Source organism: Xyrauchen texanus, chromosome 18 (genome assembly GCF_025860055.1).
Source record: "Xyrauchen texanus isolate HMW12.3.18 chromosome 18, RBS_HiC_50CHRs, whole genome shotgun sequence".
NCBI lineage: Eukaryota > Metazoa > Chordata > Actinopteri > Cypriniformes > Catostomidae > Xyrauchen > Xyrauchen texanus.
The window spans coordinates 42,753,295-42,779,534 of NC_068293.1; the positions used below are offsets into that span (position 1 = coordinate 42,753,295).

General features: G+C 39.4%; 1 protein-coding gene across 5 annotated transcripts in view; it reads right to left on the reverse strand.

The window, feature by feature from the left end:
• Nucleotides 1-26,240, reverse strand: part of LOC127658658 (protein TANC1-like) — a 260,584-nt gene that overhangs the window by 60,347 nt on the left and 173,997 nt on the right. For 2 of the 5 annotated variants that reach the window (XM_052148062.1, XM_052148060.1), the window contains exons 14-18: nt 19,304-19,412; nt 16,180-16,302; nt 12,699-12,935; nt 8,850-9,035; nt 6,581-6,659 (exon numbers count right to left, since the gene is read on the reverse strand). In XM_052148062.1, the coding sequence (XP_052004022.1) occupies nt 6,581-6,659; nt 8,850-9,035; nt 12,699-12,935; nt 16,180-16,302; nt 19,304-19,412 (734 nt within the window). The remainder of the gene's footprint in view (nt 1-6,580; nt 6,660-8,849; nt 9,036-12,698; nt 12,936-16,179; nt 16,303-19,303; nt 19,413-26,240) is intronic. The other 3 variants (XR_007972434.1, XM_052148061.1, XM_052148063.1) reach the window with 2 other exon arrangements.

Below are 26,240 nucleotides of genomic sequence, written 5' to 3' on the forward strand. Positions count from 1 at the left end.
CAATAGTACTTATCGGGAGCAGATGGACGTCCCACCTCAGCACCCGCTGACTCGCACAGATTTTGAATATGCAGGGAAACGTTTTGCAGAGAGTTTAACAATCCAGGATGTGCTTCGACATTCATACCAGCATACAGCTCTCCTAAAACATCAATAAGCACCACTACTCTAAATGAAACATTTATCAGTTATTTGATGCGTGGTTATCGACTTCATTCAGCAAGTCGCGCAACTCTCTAGATATATGTGAAGAGTCAGCTATAGATTTTTAATTTTTTTATTGCAGATGTATACATACATAAACGATCAGGGAAATGAAGCATGGTTGTATCTTTTACAATGAACAATCATAACAACAGAAAACAATATTATGGATTTGCAGACATCAAAATATGAAGTTATATACACAGAAAAAAAAAGAAAAGGACAAGGTTAAATCATATCATTTATGAAACTTGCTCATTTTGTGGTTTTGTTGAAGAAACAGCTCCCCATTTATTTTGTGATTGTAGTATAACCAATACATCTTGGATTGACTTAAGCTCTTATGTTTTTAGCCCCACAAATAGCTTTAGTTTACACGCGATATGGCTATGACCTAACGTCACATCAAAACAAGTCAAGAGTAATCGAGCACACGCTTCAATCTACAATAAGCCAATGGTAAGCAGGACCCGCCCACATCATTATCATACAAGAGACAGAAATGTAAGAATAAATACAAAAATAAATAAATGTGGGAATATTTAAATATAGAAATAAATACATGTGGGAATAAATAAATATAAAAATAAATGAATGCATAAATAAATAATAAAAAAAACAAAAACAAATGAAAGAATAAAATTTTTTTAAAGAATAAAATAATCAATAAAAAGAGAAAATAATAAATAAAGGAAAAAAGTCATACAAAAATAAATTCAGGAATAACTTTCATTAAAAACGAATTATATTTGTTTTATCAAGACATTTATTCCTTTATTTATTTTCTTATTATTACATTTATTTAATTATGTATTTATTTATTATTTTTGCATGTTTTGTCCTCCATACCATTCACTTCCACTGTAAGTGCCTCACTGAAATCATGATTTTTCTTTTTTAATTTGTGTTTTAATCAACATCACATCACAAATGCTGTTGATTGAACTTAACATGTATTGAACCTGGAAAGGATAGTTCATCCAAAAATTATAAATCTATCATCATTTACTCACTCCCACGTTTTGTCCATGGAACACAAGAGGAAATTTTAGTCTCAGTCACCATTCATTTCCATTGCATCTTTTTTCCATACAATGACAGTTAATGGTAACTGAGGCAGCAATTCTGTCTAACATCCATTTTTGTTATAAAATTCATTATTTTATACATGACTGTTGCCATAATGTCAATTTATTAAGTTACGTGTTGGTTCATTTATAAAAGGCTTAAAGGAATAATAATAATAATATTGATTACCACACAAAATTATTTTGACTTTATTATTATTATTTTGGCAATAAACGTTACAGTGGAAGTGAATGGGGGCCAATAAGTAAACAATAAAATACTTCACTGTAGACACAAGACGTAGACAATATGTGTGTTAACATGATTTTAGTGTGATAAAATCACTTACTAACCACATCTGTGTTAAGTTATAACCAATTTTACAACTTTGTTGCCATGACAATGTGATGTCAAAATACCCTAAAATGATGATTTGCACACATTAATTCTTCTGTTAAAATGTGGGTATTATTTGAGCTGTTAAGTTAAGTGACTTTATTGAATTATAAGCTTCACATTTCTTTGCCTTCACATTTTGTTACTCTCTCTCTCCATCTCAATGGCCTTCTTGTCACGTGTTACCAGACTTGATCTTATATTGATTCCCACACGTGTGCTCCACACCTGGCAGCACTCTCACAATACCACGGTTTCTTTTTCTTTACATTGCGGTGGTTTGCACATAAAGCCATTGAAGGTCAAACAACTGGATGTGCAATTAAGTGAGATAAATAGCCATGTCTGACATTAATGGACTCGTGACTACAGCCAAACACAAGGCTCTTGGTCTACAGCAGGCAGGTTCTAGACCAGGGTGATGTGTTCAATATTCAAGACACATTTGCAATGATTTTGCTTGTGTTTGCGAACACAGCAGTGATTTCAAAGCACATTATTTGGATATTAAATTTCCTAAAGAGCGTGTCATTAGACTAGCTTTACGATCCGTTCTTGTCATGTGACTTGTGAGTATTTAAACAGAATTTCTTATTTGCAAAAACCGCATTAGAGCTGGTATGTTTGATTCATTTCCGTGAGTCAGTTCAAGATATTTCAATGAATTGATTGATTCATAACTCCGATTCACCCTTTCAAGCCATTTTAGAACAGATTTAGAAATGTTGGAGCCATTTGATGGATTGTGTTGGCTTCAATTATTAATAAGAATGATCCAAATCTTAACAAAATTATGAACTAAACTGTATGTTTTTATATTATGTTTAGGATGATTGATTTGATTGATTAAATGCCAAAGTTGTCATTGTTTGGATATGAGATGTCGATTAATTTGGCTCGTTCATATTTGTTCATATGGATGTAAAGGACGGCCATTTAACAGGGTAAATAACAGATATTCATCAAATAAATAAGCTAAATAACTATAACCACTTATCACTATTAATGCAAGTAAAAGCTTAAAGCTTACAGAGTGAAACAAAACTGCTTTTGCGCTTCCTGGACACAGATGACGTGCTTCAAGTAATCAGAGCTCTTGAAATCACATGTCAATCAGCATTAAGAAGTGCACAGCTGTTAGATTAAAAATATTGTGGGGCGTGACATGTAGAGCGCAGCATCCAACAGTTTGATAAGCCTTTTTACAGCTAACCATATTTATTAAAGCAGTGTCAGATAGAATTCCAGCGGTGGGAGCAAGTCACACATGTTCAAGTCTTAATCGTCAAGTCTAGAGTCTTAACCAGCAAGTCTCGAGTCAAGTCTCAAATCTATACCAGCAAGTCTCGAGTCAAGTCTCAAGTCTAAACCATCAAGTGTCGAGTCAAGTCTCAAGTCTAAACCATCAAGTCTCGAGTCAAGTCTCGAGGCTTAACCATCAAGTCTCGAGTCAAGTCTCGAGGCTTAACCATCAAGTCTCGAGTCAAGTCTCAAGTCTAAACCATCAAGTCTCGAGTCAAGTCTCAAGTCTAAACCATCAAGTCTCGAGTCAAGTCTCGAGGCTTAACCATCAAGTCTCGAGTCAAGTCTCGAGGCTTAACCATCAAGTCTCGAGTCAAGTCTCAAGTCTAAACCATCAAGTCTCGAGTCAAGTCTCGAGGCTTAACCATCAAGTCTCGGAGTCAAGTCTCGAGGCTTAACCATCAAGTCTCGAGTCAAGTCTCAAGTCTAAACCATCAAGTCTCGAGTCAAGTCTCGAGGCTTAACCATCAAGTCTCGAGTCAAGTCTCGAGGCTTAACCATCAAGTCTCGAGTCAAGTCTCGAGTCTAAACCATCAAGTCTCGAGTCAAGTCTCGAGGCTTAACCATCAAGTCTCGAGTCAAGTCTCGAGTCTAAACCATCAAGTCTCGAGTCAAGTCTCGAGGCTTAACCATCAAGTCTCGAGTCAAGTCTCAAGTCTAAACCATCAAGTGTCGAGTCAAGTCTCAAGTCTAAACCGTCAAGTCTCGAGGCTTAACCATCAAGTCTCGAGTCAAGTCTCGAGGCTTAACCATCAAGTCTCGAGTCAAGTCTCAAGTCTAAACCATCAAGTCTCGAGTCAAGTCTCGAGGCTTAACCATCAAGTCTCGAGTCAAGTCTCGAGGCTTAACCATCAAGTCTCGAGTCAAGTCTCGAGGCTTAACCATCAAGTCTCGAGTCAAGTCTCGAGTCTAAACCATCAAGTCTCGAGTCAAGTCTCGAGGCTTAACCATCAAGTCTCGAGTCAAGTCTCAAGTCTAAACCATCAAGTCTCGAGTCAAGTCTCGAGGCTTAACCATCAAGTCTCGAGTCAAGTCTCGAGGCTTAACCATCAAGTCTCGAGTCAAGTCTCGAGGCTTAACCATCAAGTCTCGAAGTCAAGTCTCGAAGTCTAAACCATCAAGTCTCGAGTCAAGTCTCGAGGCTTAACCATCAAGTCTCGAGTCAAGTCTCAAGTCTAAACCATCAAGTGTCGAGTCAAGTCTCAAGTCTAAACCATCAAGTCTCGAGTCAAGTCTCGAGGCTTAACCATCAAGTCTCGAAGTCAAGTCTCGAGGCTTAACCATCAAGTCTCGAGTCAAGTCTCAAGTCTAAACCATCAAGTCTCGGAGTCAAGTCTCGAGGCTTAACCATCAAGTCTCGGAGTCAAGTCTCGAGGCTTAACCATCAAGTCTCGGAGTCAAGTCTCGAGGCTTAACCATCAAGTCTCGAGTCAAGTCTCGAAGTCTAAACCATCAAGTCTCGAGTCAAGTCTCGAGGCTTAACCATCAAGTCTCGAGTCAAGTCTCAAGTCTAAACCATCAAGTCTCGAGTCAAGTCTCGAGGCTTAACCATCAAGTCTCGAGTCAAGTCTCAAGTCTAAACCATCAAGTCTCGAGTCAAGTCTCAAGTCTAAACCATCAAGTCTCGAGTCAAGTCTCAAGTCTAAACCATCAAGTGTCGAGTCAAGTCTCAAGTCTAAACCATCAAGTCTCGAGTCAAGTCTCGAGGCTTAACCATCAAGTCTCGAGTCAAGTCTCAAGTCTAAACCATCAAGTCTCGAGTCAAGTCTCGAGGCTTAACCATCAAGTCTCGAGTCAAGTCTCAAGTTGCTGGTTTTCAAGTCCTTAAATTTGGAATCTGCAAAAAGTCTTCTGACAAATACTCTCCAAAACACCTCTCAAATAAACTTTTGGATTATGCATAATAACAGGAACATTGATCACAGCAAAGGATTAGATGTCCGACAGTTAACAAGCGGCACTTTAATGGCCGTAGCATGCATTAAAGGACTAAATGTAAAGAATTAAAGAGACAAAACCTGTTCATGTGGAACTCTGCACAAATATAGCTTCCTAGATTTATACATCAATTATTGTATTGGCATTAAGATAAAGGTGTATTTTTTTATTACATTAAAAAAAAACATTTTTCATCAGGGTGCCGATTTTAAAATAGTTTGTCTCAAGAATCGTGATTTGTAACAATCGATTTTTCCCCCACCCCTAAATGATATGCCAGAGAAGTTAATCGCCAATATAAATGTTTGCTGAGAAATCCCCCTCACACAACAATAATTGAATACAATGCATGGACAAAAAATAAAGAAAGTTGCATACTCTAATCATTTGCTGGCCGCCTTTAGCTTTGTTTTGACAACCTTATGCAAAGTCACAACATTTATTGCATACATTTTTGGCCGAGATCTTGTATTGATGACGGGAGAGTCCAACCACTCCATAAAGTCTTCTCCAGCACATCCCAAAGACTGGTGGCCAGTTAATGTATGAAAATGATTCCTCATGCTCCCTGAACCACTCTTTCACAATTTGAGCCCTACAAATCTTGGCATTGTCATCCTGGAATATGCCCATGCCATGAGGGAAGAAAACATTCACTGATGGGATAACCTGATCATTCAGCACATTCAGGTTGTCAGCTGACTTCATTGTATTGCCGCATACCATTGCAGAGCCAAGGCTTTAGAAGGCAATATATCGTTCATTTCCATTTTATTGAACACAAGCCTATCACTGGTCTACAGTCCACCTGTTATGCAATTACATTTGTCAATCTGACCAAGACAGATTTATTATAAGTGCTTTTCTAAGGATCCATAAATGTACACAGGCATCAGACGGATGCATTTGGATCATCTCACTTTGGTTGTGTTGCATCATGAACGCACCCTTTTTTTACATCACTGTGTCAAGTTAAACGTAGTTTAAAGCATAGTAAAACACTTCTCGAGATCCCTGCATCTTGACCTTCGCTCAATCCAGCTGTGGTTTAATGCAAGGACTCATTCTTATCTTGTGCTGGTGCAAGTGTCAAGCAAGCCTGAGTGTGGTTTGTTGTCAGAAAAGTTGCGTGTTGCCTAAACATCTGGAGTTTTGCTTACTGCCCCCTGCTGAAAACAGGTGGAGCTTCAAGTCTGAATTGCTTTGATGGTATATTTATATAATTAATCGCACTGAAATACACGTTAAATTGACATGTCTTTTTTTATAGTTATATCACCCCATACTTTATTTATTTCACAAATAATTTCTAAGTACTCACACATCACTGCAACCTTCCTGTTTTCCAAAAGGAGACCTTTTGAATGCCGCAGGTAAGTGTAAGTATGAGTAAAACAATCTGTCCAAACAATATGGCAAAAATACACTGTGTTCAATGTAACAACGAACCAAGAGACGTTCAATTCTAAAGAAAACATTCTGAGATGCCAGAGGAAACCTTTTAGACTAAACTGCATCAACTCTTTGGGTTGTTAAAAAGTGATTTTCTGTAGAGCTGCAATCAATAACAGCTGTAACTGTTACTTGTAATGGAACAGAAATAAAGACAAAGTAGGAGGGAAAGACAGTGAGAGCAAGAGAGAATAAAATGTTGGAGAAAAACAGAACGTACCTGTTTCACCCCAAAGCGTGTCATGAGCATCAATCTGTACAGTCAGTTCATTATTCAACGTCAACAAGCCTTCCAGCACCTGCCAAAACACCAGTTCACATCAATGACATACAATAATGCCAGAAAGTGACAACAAACTCTTTTAAGTTTTAAGGGGTTACGACATACATGGGTTAAAACAAACCTTACAATGATACTAATGAGCGAATCAAATCAAAGCGTACAAATAAACAAATAATCTATAAAAGAAAACACCTGTCAGTGGAAAATTCACCAACAGTACCAAAATCAAAGATGCCTTTTTTTTTCTCTCCACAACTCCATAAGGGAAAATAAATTTTATTAGATACTAGTCACCGGATTAGCCGAGGATTAGCCGAAGATCACCAGGTTAGATGCATCAAATCTTCCGAGGCACTATTTTTTTTAATAATCGGGATTTACTACTTTTGAAAGGGAAGCAATACTAATTACAGATGATTTATAAAACATTTATTTAGAAAATAATGTTTGTGAAATCTGCCACAGCATTATTTAAATTATTTTTCATGCCATTTTTTTCATCCTAAATAGCATACAAAAACTAAAGCTGTGATTCATGATTTTATATGTCGGTCAGATGGTCTCTTCTTGTCTGAGTGGGTTCTTGGGCAAAATAACCTGCTAGCTGGGCCAATCAAATGGAAGTAAAGAGAGGCATCTCACTAACAAAGTGGTTCCCATATGTTTTACAGTAGTATAGCCCTCCAAAATGTTAACATCATTTTGCACACCCCCTCTCTAACACATAGATAACGTTCACACAAGGTATTTTGGAAATATGTATATTTAAAGCTGATGTAATTCCTACGAAGCTAGTGCCACCCCCGTGCAGGACTGGACTCAACTGGTGGTGGTGGGGTGGAGGAGGTTGCCGTGTTAGCACACTGAAACAGCAATGTGATAGATTGTGAGCAGACTTATAAACAACGGCTTACATGTGATTGGCTAGGAGTTACCAAGCTAATGATGTGATGATGCACAGCTGCTAGTCTTCCCGCTAGAACTACGCTGCGCTTACATTACTGTCACACCTTTCTGTGTAAATTAGTCTTTAGAGATGCTTAAAGTGTCTGGATCACAGTGATGCTGTACAGTCCCGGCAGGGTGTGTCAAATATGATGGTCTGTTGCATCCTCCTGTGCAATTGCCGTGCAAATAGCGTTCAGCAGCAATTTTGTTGCCTGAACAACATCATTTAGTGAATCGGGTGCTAAATGAGCGCAGACAGTGCGTGCAAAAAACTGTGTTTTTACTGGCTGCAATTCATTATTAGTGAATCTCCCCACAATGTTTTTAAAACAGCTTTCCGAATACAAGCCTCATCTGTTACTGTTCAAACAGTCATATAGTCACACTCCCATCTCACATCATTGGTTGAGAAATGTTGTTGGGGTGGGTCTAAGCGGGTCACTCAAAACAAACACAGGAATTGTTATAGGACAGCAGGACACAGTACCAGCACTTTATAATAAGAGCTGCCGGTACGCCAGAATATCTGCCAGTACTGGGTTGGGTATTAGCGATCATCGACTCCATAATGTGTGGACTTTTCAGATGGTTCCTTACCATACCCCCTGCAGAGTTGAAACACTGCTCTAACACATGCTGAATTAATAAGTGTGGACTGAAGTGTTGATGCTGGTACAATCTAAAGGTACTTTTGTCAGTAAGGTAAATGAATACACAAGAGCTGAAACTGCTCAGCATTAAACACTGACCTGTTGCCATGGCTGTTCTCCCATGGCAACCGTGATCCTTAAATCACCTATAATATGGAGGGCTTTATTATAATTCAGTGAGATGAAATTGCAGCCAGTATGCATACAAATCCACAGCACAGTGTGCAAACATCCCCATTAACTTCGTATGTATGCTGAATATATTTCATTATATACTGTTTTGGTGGCACGAGGGGGACCTACACAATATTAGGCAGGTGGTTTTAATGTTGTGGCTAATAGGTGTATATACAGTATATACATCGATCAGCCACAACATAAAGATTACTTTCGCTATGAGATTTCAATAGTTAAACAGAGGTCTTATATCGATGCTTGAGGCTTAGAACTTGAAAATATATACAGTTTGACCAGATTATTTCAACTGGACAGTAAAAGCAAAAAAACTCTCCAGTGTGTGAGCGCACTCATGAACGTCAACAGGATTATTGATTGAATTGCAATGGAAAAAACACATCACTCCAATACTTGCAAGTGTGTGTGCTTACATGTATATGTCCCATACTGCAGGCTGCTATGAGTCCCTGCTGCAGTGCTTTGTTCTTTAGGCTGAGTTCCATCTGATGACCTTCATCACTCCAGGTCAACTCCAGCAAACACGTAATGACCTCAGGATAACCCCGCAGAGCCGCATGCACTAATGCACACTGACCACTCTTGTCCACGTGATCCACCTGACCGCAAACAAAGCGTCGAGAGTTAATTAAGGTTTGCATAGGTTTGGGGGAATAAGTACACATCAGTGAGGTACACCTGAAAAGCTCAATACAAAAACACAGACATTCCATTACTGCTACATGATGCATGTTACTTTAACTTTTCTTCAAGCAACATTAAATCAAAATGTCCTTCTGAACACACATTCTAAATTCTGAACACACATTCTAAATTCTAAACACGCATTCCATTTCAGATGATGTTACAAATCCCTTTTACTTTTCAACCCTTCCCCTCAAACCACCTGGCTGTGGTATGTAACGCCTTCGCCATCCATTCAATTCCTCTCATTCGTGTTGAATAAGCTGTTTCACTCAGAAATGTGTCAGATAATGTCGTTAAATGGACTGCACACAGCGTTTCATGCTGACTCATGTAAGAATGAATTCTAGTTAGAACCGATATTTCTGTTTGTCGCTTTTTGCCAAAAAAAAAAAAGGCAAAATTTGAACTTAAAAGCATCGGGGTGCCAGAGGATGGTGTCTGTTATTTGTGCATGCTGTTTTTTAGTTTTTTGTTTGTTTGTGAAAACTAAAAAATTGTCAATAAAAAAAAATATATAAATTAATGTTTTTTTTTGGATTGGTCTATGGTCTACACTTATATAGCGCTTTTTTTAACCTTAGAGGTTACCAAAGCGCTTTACACTGTGTCCCAATCACCCATTCACACTCACACACCAATGGCGACAGAGCTACCATGTAAGGCACTAGCCTGCCATTGGGAGCAACTTGGGGTTCAGTGTCTGGCCCAAGGACATTTCGGCATGTGGAGTCATGTGGGCCGGTAATCAAACCATCAACCCTGTGATTGGTAGCCAAACCGCTCTACCACCTGAACCACAGCCGCCCCATTGTGACAGATTTCATGTCAATGAATCAAATTTTCCCCATCAACACCCCAGAACATTTGACTTTTCTTTGTTTTTGTCTTTAATGGTTATTTTTGTTAGATTATTATTACATACAGTACTGTGCAAAGTTTTTAGGCACATCAGCTAAAGATTTGTGAGATCAAAAAGGGTTGAACAGATATATAACAATATATATACACTCACCTAAAGGATTATTAGGAACACCATACTAATACTGTGTTTGACCCCCTTTCGCCTTCAGAACTGCCTTAATTCTACGTGGCATTGATTCAACAAGGTGCTGAAAGCATTCTTTAGAAATGTTGGCCCATATTGATAGGATAGCATCTTGCAGTTGATGGAGATTTGTGGGATGCACATCCAGGGCACGAAGCTCCCGTTCCACCACATCCCAAAGATGCTCTATTGGGTTGAGATCTGGTGACTGTGGGGGCCATTTTAGTACAGTGAACTCATTGTCATGTTCAAGAAACCAATTTGAAATGATTCCAGCTTTGTGACATGGTGCATTATCCTGCTGGAAGTAGCCATCAGAGGATGGGTACATGGTGGCCATAAAGGGATGGACATGGTCAGAAATAATGCTCAGGTAGGCCGTGGCATTTAAACAATGCCCAACTGGCACTAAGGGGCCTAAAGTGTGCCAAGAAAACATCCCCCACACCATTACACCACCACCACCAGCCTGCACAGTGGTAACAAGGCATGATGGATCCATGTTCTCATTCTGTTTCACCAAATTCTGACTCTACCATCTGAATGTCTCAACAGAAATCGAGACTCATCAGACCAGGCAACATTTTTCCAGTCTTCAACTGTCCAATTTTGGTGAGCTCTTGCAAATTGTAGCCTCTTTTTCCTATTTGTAGTGGAGATGAGTGGTACCCGGTGGGGTCTTCTGCTGTTGTAGCCCATCCGCCTCAAGGTTGTGCATGTTGTGCCTTCACAAATGCTTTGCTGCATACCTCGGTTGTAACGAGTGGTTATTTCAGGCAAAGTTGCTCTTCTATCAGCTTGAATCAGTCGGCCCATTCTCCTCTGACCTCTAGCATCAACAAGGCATTTTCAGCCCACAGGACTGCCGCGATACTGGATGTTTTTCCTTTTCACACCATTCTTTGTAAACCCTAGAAATGGTTGTGCGTGAAAATCCCAGTAACTGAGCAGATTGTGAAATACTCAGACCGGCCCGTCTGGCACCAACAACCATGCCACGCTCAAAATTGCTTAAATCACCTTTCTTTCCCATTCTGATATTCAGTTTGGAGTTCAGGAGATTGTCTTGACCAGGACCACACCCCTAAATGCATTGAAGCAACTGCCATGTGATTGGTTGATTAGATAATTGAACAGGTGTTCCTAATAATCCTTTAGGTGAGTGTATATATATACAGTACTGTGTAAAAGATGTTTCACAAAAGCATTTGTCTTAAGATGGTTATTTATATCTTAAGCTTTAATGTGTCTATAGGAAACATAAATGTTAGACTCACAAACATTACTTTTGCAAATAGAAAAGATTAGAATAGAAGAACAGGGAGTCCTGCAACAGATGGCATTGCCCTCACAGTGCCCCCCACAGAACATCGAGTCAGTCTGAGATTACATAAAGAGAAGCAATCGAGACAGACGAAATATATAGAAGAATTGTGGAGAATTCTCCAAGAAGCTTGAACATCCAATCTGCCAACAACCAACAGAAACTGTGTCCAGGTATATCAAGAATAATTGGGACTGTTTTAAAGGCAAAGGTGGTCACACCGAATATTGATATGTTTCAGGCTTGTTTATGGTTAAAAGTCCCACATTATGCACCAAATCTGTAGCATGCTATTTCTATCATTTCTGCAATTGTTCCTCAAACTGTGAATCTGAGGTAATCCGATATTTTCTTCATATTGACAGCAGGTGTATGAGTGAACCCAAAATAACCAAGAACAATTGCCATTACACGAAGGTACCAGACTAGCTAAAAAGGATATTTATTGACAAAATATTATATACAGCAAGTGTTATATGAAAACAGCTTATGAGAATATATTGATATATTTTGAGTTTAAATGAACTAGTATTCTACTTCCCTGACGAAAAAGGCATGTAGGAAAATACAATTAGGCTACAACACTAGTTAAAACCATCATTATAAAATCATGAAGATTCACTAAACGAGTCGCCACGTACTAGAGCGTGGTTGAGAAGGGTTGAGTATGGTTAGCTAACCGTGCCAAGAACCCCAGGCTGAGACAATCGTGTGCTGCCGAACCGTGCTCTAGTGGAAATGCTACTTTAACCGTACCATGCTCCGAACCGTTTGGCTCGATGGTGGAAAATGTCTGTACCTTTACAGTACTTTTTTAACTAAAGGCTGATTAATCGGATATCAGCCCTTTCCACCACCTTAAGCCCTGTACACACATGCAACGACTTTATCGCTTGAGACGGGTGATGTGGGCTCCACTGACACCTTCTTCACTCCTATTGGTTGCCGCTCCCGAAAGTCGCTCCTCATTTGCATAAAGTACAACTTTTCTCAACTTTGTTGTGTTGCCAAAAGTCACCAGCTCTAATTGAAAATGAATGAGATGAGGTCGCTGGAAGTCGCTGCATGTGTGTATGTGGTTTAGTTATCGTATCGGCAAAAACGACACTCGGTCGACCAATAGAATTAATTAATCCGTATGAAGGATTCTAAAAGGATTCATAAATGAAAGTTATATGTATTCAGTGTATTACAAATTTCTCTCACCTTGGCTCCTCTCTTACAGAGCAGACTGACCAGTTCCAGATGCCCAGCAGCCGATGCGTAACAGAGTGAACTCATACCATTCTCTGAAAGCACGTCAACATTCGCCCCAAACTCCAGCAGCAGGGAGACCATCTCCTGATGACCCAGGTGAGACTGGACGCAGAGCACTGGGGAGTTGTTCAACACCTCCGTACGATAGTTGACATTCGCCCCACCCAGCATCAGCAAACGACTCACCTGTGGACAGGTATCAAACAGTTCAGAGACTGATATTACTTATAGTATAGGAAAGACCAAGGCTAGTTATCACATGACCTATACATCAGCAAGTCAAATGTCCTATAACATTAAATGTGTGTTTTGTTTTTTTTTTGCAGAGGTTTTGTATGTTGTTTTCAAACACATCAGCAATTCGAATATTGTTTGTAAAATCAAACCTCCAAAGTGATGATCATATCTGTGTTACAGCTCTTGGGTAAATAAGTGAACGTAATCAAACCAGACACTGGGTACCACACCTGGAGTTCGCTAGTTCACTAGTTTGAATCCCAGGGTATGCTTAGTGACTCGAGGCAGGTCTCCTAAGCAACCAAATTGGCCCGGTTGCTAGGGAGGGTAGAGTCACATGGGGTAACCTCCTCGTGATTGCTATAATGTGGTTCATTCTCGGTGGGGCGTGTAGTGAGTTAAGCACGGATGCCGCGGTGGATGGCGTGAAGATTCCACACGCACTAGGTCTCCGTGGCAATGCGCTCAACAAGCCACGTGATAAGATGCGCGGGTTGACGGTCTCAGACGCGAAGGCAGCTGGGATTCGTCTTCCACCACCCCGGATTGAGGCAAATCACTACATGTCCACGAGGACTTAACACATTGGGAATTCCAAATTGTGAGAAAAAGGGGAGTACTCGTACTCGTTCACCTCCATAAACTGACTCATATCTCTCGTTCACAGACGTCTCTCCCTTTTGAAGCCAATGAGCTATTTTTTTAAGCACGAGACTGACTCTTCATGCCTGTAAAGCCTGACTATAGCATGAGCCAATAGCATTCGTTTGCAGGCTGTGAGGCAGCATATCATTTGGTTCGACCGACTGAACGAATACACCCTTCACTAAACCAAACGAGTCATTCGTTTAAGTCTGAACAAGATGATAAGTCTCATTCATGAATGAACTGAATATACTGGTATACTTTAAATGTACTGGCGAACTAAATGAATGACTTGGTCATCTCGTTCGTGAATGAGGATCTGTCGACTGACTGAACGAGGAGAGGCATGTCATTGGTTCAGTTCGGCATGTGAGTCAATCACTTTAATCAAGGAGAGAAAGGAGTGAAATGCAATTAAGACCAGTTGTAGACAAGCAATTGATTAATTAAGGATATTTAGACTTGTTCTGGTTATGAATGATAGTAAATATATTGTAACACATTTACTAATGTTAATAAACAGATATTGTACAGTGATGACAAAATAAAATATAACAACATTTATATCAAAATTAACACACCTGTCACACCGGTGAATTGTGACCTGGACATGTTTCCATGGGAAACACACTGTCACATTGTGCTGGGAGGAAGAATGGTGTGGAGGGGACGTTAAGATGAATGTTAAAAGCAGAGGAGAAAAATAAGATCATTTTTGCTTAAAGGTAAAGTCCATAATTGCTGTTGAGTCTCATTACAGCAGTGTGTCCTCAATAACACACATTATCTACCAAACAAATCACTGGGCTGACTTCTATTAGATGACCTTTACTTTATTTAATGAATCTAAAAGGGCTTGGTAATTACTTAAAATGCCAAGCATCCATTACATTTTACCGTTTTCATTTTTGAATCTTACGTGAAAATGGAAATGGATCAAAACCATGGTGAGGACATGCGGAGGAATTCACGGCAGCGTTTTTCAATGTTTTTTCTTCACAGGCATCATCATAACACGTGTTTAAGACCCCAAGAAACATTTTGATGAACACAACTTTCTTCCATATGAAAATGCATTATTTTTATTGAAACAGGAAGTTGAGGTGTGACATATCAAAGAGCGTTTTTTTTTTTTAAATAATGAAGCTGACAGCTACACCCATGTAAACATCAGCAGTCTGCGTTCTAATTAGGAGCGTCTTTAAAGGAAACACCCCGGCATTACATCTTTAATGCAGTTTATATTTAATGCGTTATAGCTTTATTAAATATCAGATAATACAGAAGCAGATCATGTAATTAACTACAAACTCCGGAACTGGCATTTATCTGTGCGATCAGCGCCTCTTCTATGAGTTGTGAATGTCCCGATCTGAGGGGGAGAGACTGAAACTGCACCCGGCTGAGACACACTTGACGGCCTTTGTTTCTGAGCATTGTTTCTGACCATGTCCATCCCTTTATGGCCACCATGTACCCATCCTCTGATGGCTACTTCCAGCAGGATAATGCACCATGTCACAAAGCTCGAATCATTTCAAATTGGTTTCTTGAACATGACAATGAGTTCACTGTACTAAAATGGCCCCCACAGTCACCAGATCTCAACCCAATAGAGCATCTTTGGGATGTGGTGGAACAGGAGCTTCGTGCCCTGGATGTGCATCCCACAAATCTCCATCAACTGCAAGATGCTATCCTATCAATATGGGCCAACATTTCAAAAGAATGCTTTCAGCACCTTGTTGAATCAATGCCACGTAGAATTAAGGCAGTTCTGAAGGTGAAAGGGGTCAAACACAGTATTAGTATGTGTTCCTAATAATCCTTTAGGTGAGTGTATACATTCTCTTAAAGTCTAAATATCTTATATGTTGCTTCTCAAATAAAAGCTTATCTAGTTTGAAGGAATTTTAGACCATTTTTAATGGAAAACAAGACAAAAACACTCGATAACAAGAAGATTGCAGTGAATTTCTTTTCCGAATTAAACTTAATAAAAAAATATAACAAATCCCCCTTTAATTCAGTGAATGTCATTTAGAGATATTTTTAAAAGATGATTTTGTCCTCTTTACTGTTAGTAAGCACATTTAATACAACCGTTAAAGTTGGGGCACAAGCAGAATAATCGGTTAAGAGCTAATGATTAATCGTTGTAACAATCGCCGAATAGTCGAACAATCGTTAGATGAATCGATTATCAAAATAATCATTAGTTGCAGCCCTAATTCTAATGATGCCCTCTCATTATCAAACGTCTGCATGGAAAACTTTAAAGTCATTCTGGTGGGGGTGTAGGCACGTAAGAGGTCAAAGGTCAGTGGCAAATACTGCACTCTAATTGGCTCGTCTATGACTTATTTGTCTAGGTGCAATAACATATCAGCACCGAGACGGTCTCAAATCGACAGCTAGAGACTAGAGTCTGAGACATAATCTTGTAGCAAAGAGTTTTGTCCAGGAAAATAATATTATACACAAGTACAGGCCGCTTGTTTCTGCTAAGGTGGAAATCCCGTTTCGAGAGTGTGTTGTGTGTTCAAACCTTGACATTGGATGTGTAGAGGTTTCTCAGGGAGGCCAGAGCAGCAGATAAACCATCAGTACTGCAGCAGATCCATAATGCCTGGAGAACACTGGACGACACACCGGTCTTCTTACTTAAACCCTACAAAAGAAGCCACAAGAATCAACACATCGACACTCCGTACAACACTTTAAGTTTCTCCATATTGTCCACATTCACACTGCATCTAAATTTGTTTGTCTCCTCTTCTGAAAGCATGTGCAAAGAAGGTCTGAGCTGATCTACTGAAGTAGTCCTCTAAGGATTGCATCTTTGATTTCCTCAAAATAGCACGTCTTGCCAATTTTTGCATTTTATACAGAGAATACATAGAACACCGATTGAAGACACGCTTTAATGTGAAACTGAACGATTTCTCATGACAAAAACTGTTTTATTCTGTTTTGTTAGAACTATATGTCCTAACTGATGATGAATACGAGATTAAAATGAACGCATCATGATTATAAATAAACTATTTTCTTAACCTCATGCACTTTTCGGTCATTTTTGACAGAAATCTATTTTGTTTCTTCAATGACACTGGTTTCCTTTATCTGACGGGTACAGGACTTGATGACTTTTCGTCCATTTGGGAGTTCATTCGATTAGTCTAAGTGGTAAGGAAAACACACAAACTTGTTTTTATATCATTGTGGGGACTCTCCATAGACTTCTATGCATTTTATGGATTTTATACAGATCTAACAATCATTTCTATCCCCTAATCCTACCCGTAAAACTAAACCTCAGAAACCTTTTAGAATTTTTACATTTTCAAATAAGCCATTTCCCTCGTGGGGACCACTGGTTGGCCCCCACAATATAGGCATGCACGCACACACGCACAAATCTAGTTATAACCACAGATAAATTGGGTTATTACTTGTTATTTTACACACTTTTTTTGTACTGTTTATAGGTGTGTGTTTGAGTAAATTGAACATTTTTGTACTGACAAAATTTCTCCCAAATTCCAAATAACAATATTGTCATTTAGAGCATCTATTTACAGAAAATTACAACTGCTCAAAATAACAAAAAAGATGCAGCGTTTTCAGACCTTGAATAATGCAAGGAAAACAAGTTCATATTCATTTTTAAACAGCACAATACTACTGTGGGAAGAGTTCAGAAATTGCAGATTCAAGCCTTGCTGAAGGACACCCAGATCATCACAGATCCTCCACCAAATTTCACAGTGGGCATGAGAGAGTCTGGCTTTAAGGCCTCTCCAGGTCTCTGTCTAACCATTAGACGAACAGGTGGAGGATTGATGATGATCTGGGGGTGCTTCAGCCAGGCTGGAATCAGGCAGATTCATCTTTGAGAATGATGCATGAATCAAGCCATGTACAAGATTATCCTGGAGGAAAACTTGCTTTCTTCTGCTCTGACAATGTTCACCAAATCTGAGGATTGATTTCTCCAGAAGGACAATGCTCCATGCAACACAGTCAGGTAAATCAAGGTGTGAGTGGAGGAGCACCAGATCAAGACCCTGTCATGACCTGCCCAATCTCCAGACCTGAACCCCATTCAAGAGGAAGATGGATGGCCACAAGCCATCAAACAAAGCAGAGCTGCTTGAATTCTTGCCACAGGAGTGGCACAAAGTCACCCAACAGCAATGTGAAAGACTGGTACTGAGCGTGCCAAGAGATTGAAAATCAGGATTATTCCACCAAATATTGATTTCTGAACTCTTCCCAAGTTACAACATTATTATTGTGTTGTTTAAAAATGAAGATGCACTTTTTTCTTTGCATTTTTCGAGGTTAAACTGCATCTTTTTTGTTATTCTGACCAGTTGTAATTTTCAGCAAATAAATGCCCTAAATGACAATATTTTTATTTGGAATTGGGAGAAATGCGGTCAGTACTTTATAGAATAAAACATAATTTTGTAGTGGTCTCTTAATGTTTTACAGAGCTGTAAATCTAAATTCTGAACTTGTGACAAAATCTAGAAATCATCTCTTCAATCAGGGAGGAATAAGTACCTCTCTGCAGCCATCTAGTGTTTATACTTGGAAATTCATATGGTTTTTATTTTTTTTAAATGGACTGTTTGATTCTTGAGGCTTTATGTTTCAAACTATATATAATTTATGAAGACTGGTTCAGTATTTGAGAAAATATTCAAATAAAATAATAAAGTCGAAATACAAAACCCACCCAAAATGCACAACTTTAGTGCTTTTACATGATTTAACTTAGACTTGTTACATTTCTTTCATTACAATTAAAAAAATTATACGTTTATAGTTTCCGGTCACTTTTGACCAGGAACAACTGGAACATGATTTAACGATGAACAGTGCATAAGGGTTCAAGCACACTGCTGACGAAAATATGACGAGTACAAAATAATACTGCAATATTATCAGTGCAAGATAAAACCATCATTCTAGAGAAAAATCTGTTAAAATATATTAGACATGGTTCATCTAATCCAATATTCCAGTGTTCAGTTCGAGTTAAACAAGTAGAACACGGGCAAAATGAACCGCTTTAAAATGGGTTAATTACCTCACTAAAATGCATCCTATTTATACATGTGTTTAATGACTATGTCCACAATATATGTAATATTATAACTTACATCTGCACAGATAGTGAAGCGAATGAACAAGTGAATTTTAACTAAACGCGCTAGTCACAGCAATCGAATTGCCACTTATTATAATAACCCACACAAACTAAATCTCCTGCTGGCAATGCATCTTCTGCATTAGACACTTACCTGAAGAAAGCCATTTCAAAAATTGGTACATGTCCCACCTGTCCCACCCATAAATGACGGCAATGGTTACAGTTCTACTCGTTGGAAGATGTAGCTTTTTACTAGAAAGTGTATTTTACTGTTTACTCCCCAACAGTGTCAGTGAAAAGGTATGTTTAGGCTCAAATGCAAATTTTGATACCAATAACAATTTTGCAGTCTACAGGCAACCTACACATTATGGTTCAGAGAGAGCACACTTTTTAAACAGCAGCTTAACAAGCATGAAACAAAATTGCAATTTATGTCTCCAGTCTTTAAAATGTATTCTCTCAAAAATAGCTTGCACCAGACAGGTTAATCTAGAACTATACGTACCTTAAAGATGTGCGCTTTTAGGATGTGGTGGCCCAACTCCATAGTCTGCTGCCTGTTTAACTTCCCTTCCTGCCTGGACAACATGAACGCAATCAGGGCATGACCACTCCTGCAGAGAAACACACATTGTGTTAATGCATGTATGAATGAATAAGACTCAGATTTAGCAGCAGCAGCAAACATTTTTCCAAACTTATTATCTGCCTTAAACCTTATTTATTATATGCACATAAAATCAGATTGGATGCTAAAGTCCTATGTTAAAAATAAGGAGCAATACTTGGATATCAAGGCCAAAAACTGACATAACATGTACAGCAAGTATAAAATTGCATAACTTTTTGTGCTCATGCACCACACAGTATTAAGTATGTATGTGTGACTAAGATTATCTTCACATAACAAACAGGTTGGATTACATTCACATTTAGGACAATTCTACACTCATCTTTAAAACTGAGGCCCCTGGTCATGTCATCTATGAGATCAATTGGAAAACGTAAAGGTCTGCATAATGCAGTATTTGATGCAAGGCTGTGAAAACGTTGCTGGCATGAGTTTGGTCCGGAACGACGTCCCTGTAGAAGGCAGGAGGAGTGTGGCTTGCTTTAGTGATCATCTGCTCCTGCTGGTGTTAATTAACTGAATTAAAATGCCATGCATGAATGCAGCAGGCTTTGATCAGCTCTGCATTTCCTCTACATTGAACACATTTCGTCTTTATCATTCTTTCTTTTCTGCCTCTTTCAGCAGCGATATGACAAAGCAGAATTTGCAATGAGAGCAGGATAGGGGCAGAGTCACTAAAATGGGACTCGAAGCTCGCTTCAACTCATTAATAATAATAATTCCTTACATTTATATAGCGCTTTTCTAGGCACTCAAAGCGCTTACATAGCATATGGATGATGCAACACAGCCATAGTGTGCCAGAATGCCCACCACCCACCAGCTATTGGTGGGGAGGAGAGAGTAGAGTGATGTAGCCAATTCAGGGATGGAGATTAATACGAGGCCATGATAGATAGGGGTCACTGGGGGGAATTTGGCCAGGGCACCAGGGTTACACCCCTACTCCTTACGAGAAGTGTCCTGGGATTTTTAATGACCACAGAGAGTCAGGACCTCAGTTTAACATCTCATCCGAAGGATGGTGCCTTTTTACAGTATAGTGTCCCCGTCACTATACTAGGGCATTAGGACCCACACAGACCATAGAGTTAGCACCCCCTGCTGGCCTCTCTAATACCACTTCCAGCAGCAACCTTTGTTTTCCCCAGGAGGTCTCCCATCCAGGTACTGGCCAGGCTCAACCCTGCAACTAACGATTATTGGAACGATTTTCATAAGCAATATAGCATATAGAAGAGGCGCTGACCACACAGAGGAATGCCAGTTTCAGAGTTCATAGTTATTTACATGATCTGCTTCTACATTATTTGAACTTTAATAAAGCTATAATGCATTAAATATAACTGCATTAAAGATGTAACGCCGTTTCCTTTAAAGAAGCTCTACATGCAAGATTTTCTCCAGCTCCACTGATTCCACAAAGAGAGTGCTGCAGTATTTACTTATTTTGTATTTTTGCATTATAATTTCACTCATACTTTGGGCTCTACATCACCTGAAGATGTTTGGAAAGTTTAGAGTGCATCTGTGATCTGTGTAATTCTTCCTCTCCTCAGTCAGATGTGAACTGCAGTTACGATTAGTCGATAAAGACCCTAATTAGCATCTGTGCTACATTACGACAACATAATAGGTCTGTTTTAGTCTTTGCTTCAATTAACTGTCTGTAATACTATTTTGGGAGTCTATGAGTTTTTCAAACTGATATCTGATTCTGAACAGGTTTCATTTAAAATATGCTGGTGGTAAAAGTTAAGAAGTTTTTTTTTAAGGACAATTTTGCAAACAAAAGTTTGCATTGCAACACTACTGCCATGACAATTTAGCATATTTCCCACATTTAACAATATTTCCTGACATTTAAAATATTTTTAATGATTACATGTTTTATGAGATTGACCTGGAAACATTTGTTTGACTCTGAAATACAGTGAGGAAAATAAGTATTTGAACACCCTGCTATTTTGCAAGTTCTCCCACTTAGAAATCATGGAGGGGTCTGAAATTGTCATCGTAGGTGCATGTCCACTGTGAGAGACATAATCTAAAAAAACAAATCCAGAAATCACAATGTATGATTTTTTAACTATTTATTTGTATGAGACAGCTGCAAATAAGTATTTGAACACCTGAGAAAATCAATGTTAATATTTGGTACAGTAGCCTTTGTTTGCAATTAAACGTTTCCTGTAGTTTTTCACCAGGTTTGCACACACTGCAGGAGGGATTTTGGCCCACTCCTCCACACAGATCTTCTCTAGATCAGTCAGGTTTCTGGGCTGTCGCTGAGAAACACGGAGTTTGAGCTCCTTCCAAAGATTCTCTATTGGGTTTAGGTCTGGAGACTGGCTAGGCCACGCCAGAACCTTGATATGCTTCTTACAGAGCCACTCCTTGGTTATCCTGGCTGTGTGCTTCAGGTCATTGTCATGTTGGAAGACCCAGCCTCGACCCATCTTCAATGCTCTAACTGAGGGAAGGATGTTGTTCCCCAAAATCTCAGCCATACATGGCCCCGGTCATCCTCTCCTTAATACAGTGCAGTCAGCCCTGTCCCATGTGCAGAAAAACACCCCCAAAGCATGATGCTACCACCCCCATGCTTCACAGTAGGGATGGTGTTCTTGGGATGGTACTCATCATTCTTCTTCCTCCAAACACGGTTAGTGGAATTATGACCAAAAAGTTCTATTTTGGTCTCATCTGACCACATGACTTTCTCCCATGACTCCTCTGGATCATCCAAATGGTCATTGGCAAACTTAAGACGGGCCTTGACATGTGCTGGTTTAAGCAGGGGAACCTTCCGTGCCATGCATGATTTCAAACCATGACGTCTTAGTGTATTACCAACAGTAACCCTGGAAACGGTGGTCCCAGCTCTTTTCAGGTCATTGACCAGCTCCTCCCGTGTAGTTCTGGGCTGATTTCTCACCTTTCTTAGGATCATTGAGACCCCACGAGGTGAGATCTTGCATGGAGCCCCAGTCCGAGGGAGATTGACAGTCATGTTTAGCTTCTTCCATTTTCTAATGATTGCTCCAACAGTGGACCTTTTTTCACCAAGCTGCTTGGCAATTTCCCGTAGCCCTTTCCAGACTTGTGGAGGTGTACAATTTTGTCTCTAGTGTCTTTGGACAGCTCATTGGTCTTGGCCATGTTAGTAGTTGGATTCTTACTGATTGTATGGGGTGGACAGGTGTCTTTATGCAGCTAACGACCTCAAACAGGTGCATCTAATTTAGGATAATAAATGGAGTGGAGGTGGACATTTTAAAGGCAGACTAACAGGTCTTTGAGGGTCAGAATTCTAGCTGATAGACAGGTGTTCAAATACTTATTTGCAGCTGTATCATACAAATAAATAGTTAAAAAATCATACATTGTGATTTCTGGATTTTTTTTTTAGATTATGTCTCTCACAGTGGACATGCACCTACGATGACAATTTCAGACCCCTCCATGATTTCTAAGTGGGAGAACTTGCAAAATAGCAGGGTGTTCAAATACTTATTTTCCTCACTGTATATTATCAACCTAGATTTAATATTTTAGAGTAATTACATAAGAGGAAACTGTAAATCATCTCTGGCTTTCATCATTTCATGAATGAGATCACGTCAAAACAGCGCTAACCCGCATCTCAGAACAGCATTCAGACATGATATTCTTCTCATCACAATTGTACAGAGTGGTTATCTGAGTTAATGTAGACTTTGTCAGTTTGAACCAGTCTGGCCATTCTCTGTTGACCTCTCCAGACATTTCCGTCCACAGAACTGTCACTCACTGGATGATTTTTGTTTTTGGCGCCATTCGGAGTAAATTCTAGAGACTGTTGTGTGTGAAAATCCCAGAAATACTCAAACCAGCCCGTCTGGCACCGACAATCATCCAATCTTTTGTCTACGGTGCATAAAATCATGCAGATACGGGTCAGGAGCTTCAGTTAATGTTCACATCAACCATAAGAATGGGGAAAAAATTCTCTCATTGATTTGGACCGTGGCATGATTGTTGGTGCAGACGGGCTGGTTTGAGTATTTCTGGGATTTTCACACTCAACAGTCTCTAGAATTTACTCAGAATGTTGACAAAAACAAAAAAACATCCAGTGAGGGGCAGTTCTGTGGATGGAAATGTCTTGTCGATGAGAGAGATCAATGGAAAATGGCCAGACTGGTTCAAACTGACAAAGTCTATGGCAGGGCTGGACTGGGAAGAGAAATCGGCCTGGGATTTTACATGGCAACTGGCCCAAAAGTTGTTGAGCGGAGGGGTTGGGGTTTGGGTTCGCTGTCCTTTTCTGCATATCGTGGCACTGTTTTGTCGTCCGTTCTGCATAACGTTGAGGCTCATTTTTGCTTATCGCTGCCCATTGGCATGTTTCGCGGCCGACCCATCAGCACGTTCGGTTCTCCCGATGGCCAGTACGCCCTTGATCGGCCACAAAGTACATCGACCCACAGGGAAAATGCCAGATTGCCAGTCCAGCCCTGGTCTACGGTAACTCAGATAACCACTCTGTACAATTGTGGTGAGAAGAATATCATCTCTGAATGCTATTATGAGATTGTTTTGGTGGCACGAGGGGGACCTACATAATATTAGGCTGTTGGTTTTAATGTTGTGGTTAATCTGTGTATTTCTGAACATGAAAAGGGACGCAACTAGACTATTTTAAAGTTTTTGTTTTTGACAGCAACCTATTACCGTTGTCATGTTTATCGTGCCACTTTTAAAAGACACTGAGTAAAGTTACAACTCGGAAGTGGAAATTCATTCAGCTGCTCTGCAAGATGCTCAACATACTGTTCTTTCACCCATCTGCTCTATTTTGAAATTATCTGAAATTATTATTTTTATTAATGCATTTATTTATTTTGTGGAATTTGCTCATTTTCCACGGCACACCTGACAATCTTTCACGGCACAGTGGTAGGGAAGCATTGCATCAGCAGATTGTCAAGAGATGCTTCTCACACACAAACACATTCTGTTCAGGACACTCGTATTCTTATTTTAATGAAAACAGTATTCAGTGCAACAATTCAATGGTGTCCCTGGAGCAGAACAAAACTCAAGAACAATACCCACATTTCAGAAGTGTATGAATAGACTAATTGCCTTCTGACAATGTCTCTCCATTCTAATGAATAGAGCTTATGGTTGAAGACATTGATTTGAATTCACTGCATGCTCCAGGGGTGCTAAAAGCTCTATCAAATTAACAGCCAAGATTAAGTGCTCTTTAATGGTCAATGGTACATGGTTAGAGAGCCGTTTCAATAGTGATAAGCAGTAGCATTTAAACTTTTTCAAGAGCAATTTATTTTTAATTTCAGGACTTAGTCTATAGTCAGTTTAAATCCCGACTCTTCAAGAGTCATGTAAAGAAGAGGTTTTAAATGGGGGGGGGCAGAGAGCCCCAGGGGAGGCGTAGCATGGGGGGAAAAACAATGGTTTGTACACATCTGTCCTTCTAGCTTGCGTGTTATAGTGCATGTTATGCATATGCGTTTAGCAAAATAGATCTCTTTGTAGTGACCGAGTTTCCCCACCTCTCTCGAAAGGCTACGAAAGTCCTCATCCCCTTTCCCTCCACTTACTTATGTGAGTGCAGGGTTTCCGCTTTGACCCTGCCTAAAAGCAAATACCGATCAAGGCTGCAGTTGGAGGACGATTTATGCTTATTCCTTTCTACCGTGCAGCCTCGCATCAATCACCTGTGCACAGTAAAAAGTCGAACTCATTGTTCCCACCGATGTAGGGGCGATGAAAATGAAGAGCAACATCGCAATCAGATTTGTGGAAGTGATTTATACGCATTTTATACTGTGACAAAACAGCGCTGTCCAACTTGCTGATGTTGTTTGATGTCTGATGTTGATGTTTTCAAAGTTGATTTGGCTTAAGTCAGTCATTCCCAACCACTGCGCCGTGAAAGATTGTCAGGTGTGCCATGGAAAATTATCGAATTCCAAAAAATAAATAAATGCATGAAAATAATAATAATAATCATTTCAGGGATCTAAACTCCTTGCCTTTTTGAAACCACAATGGGTCACTTTTGTGATTGTGAAGAGCAATGATAAATGTGTAAAAGTGAGTGATATTTATACACGTAAAGGGTCATCACATGACTCGTGTCAGTGCTGCAGAATACATTGAAGTCTATGATGTGAGTGATATTTATACACGTAAAGGGTCATCACATGACTCGTGTCAGCGCTGCAGAAAACATTGAAGTCTATGAAGTGAGTGATATTTATACACGTAAAGGGTCATCACATGACTCATGTCAGTGCTGCAGAATACATTGAAGAAAATGTGAATGAAAATAAAAGCTATTAAATTACTTATTATCATTAAAATATGACGGGTAATAGATTATGATGGAATTTGTACGACCCTGAGAAAGTTTAATGCAAGCACTGTATGCGTCTTTTATAAAAAAAAAAATTGCATAACCGAATTTCAAACATTACAAGTAAACACGCTACTAAGATGGACAGAAAACATAGACAAGTTCTTGAAAATTATAAATATTGACGATGGTTAGCCGATGTGGGATAGTGGTGTGCCATAGAATTAGTTAGTCGTAAAAAGTGTGCCGTGGAAGAAAAAAGGTTGGGAAACACTGGCTTAAGTAGCCTAAAATCTCCAAAATAGCTCTTATTCAGTTGAGATAACGTTAGTAGCCTGTGGCTGTTAATGAACATGTTTCTAGTTTAGTTAATTGACAGTTGGTTTTCTGTTCAGTGATCAGAAAATAGCGCTGTCCATCGTGCTGATCTCGTTCTAT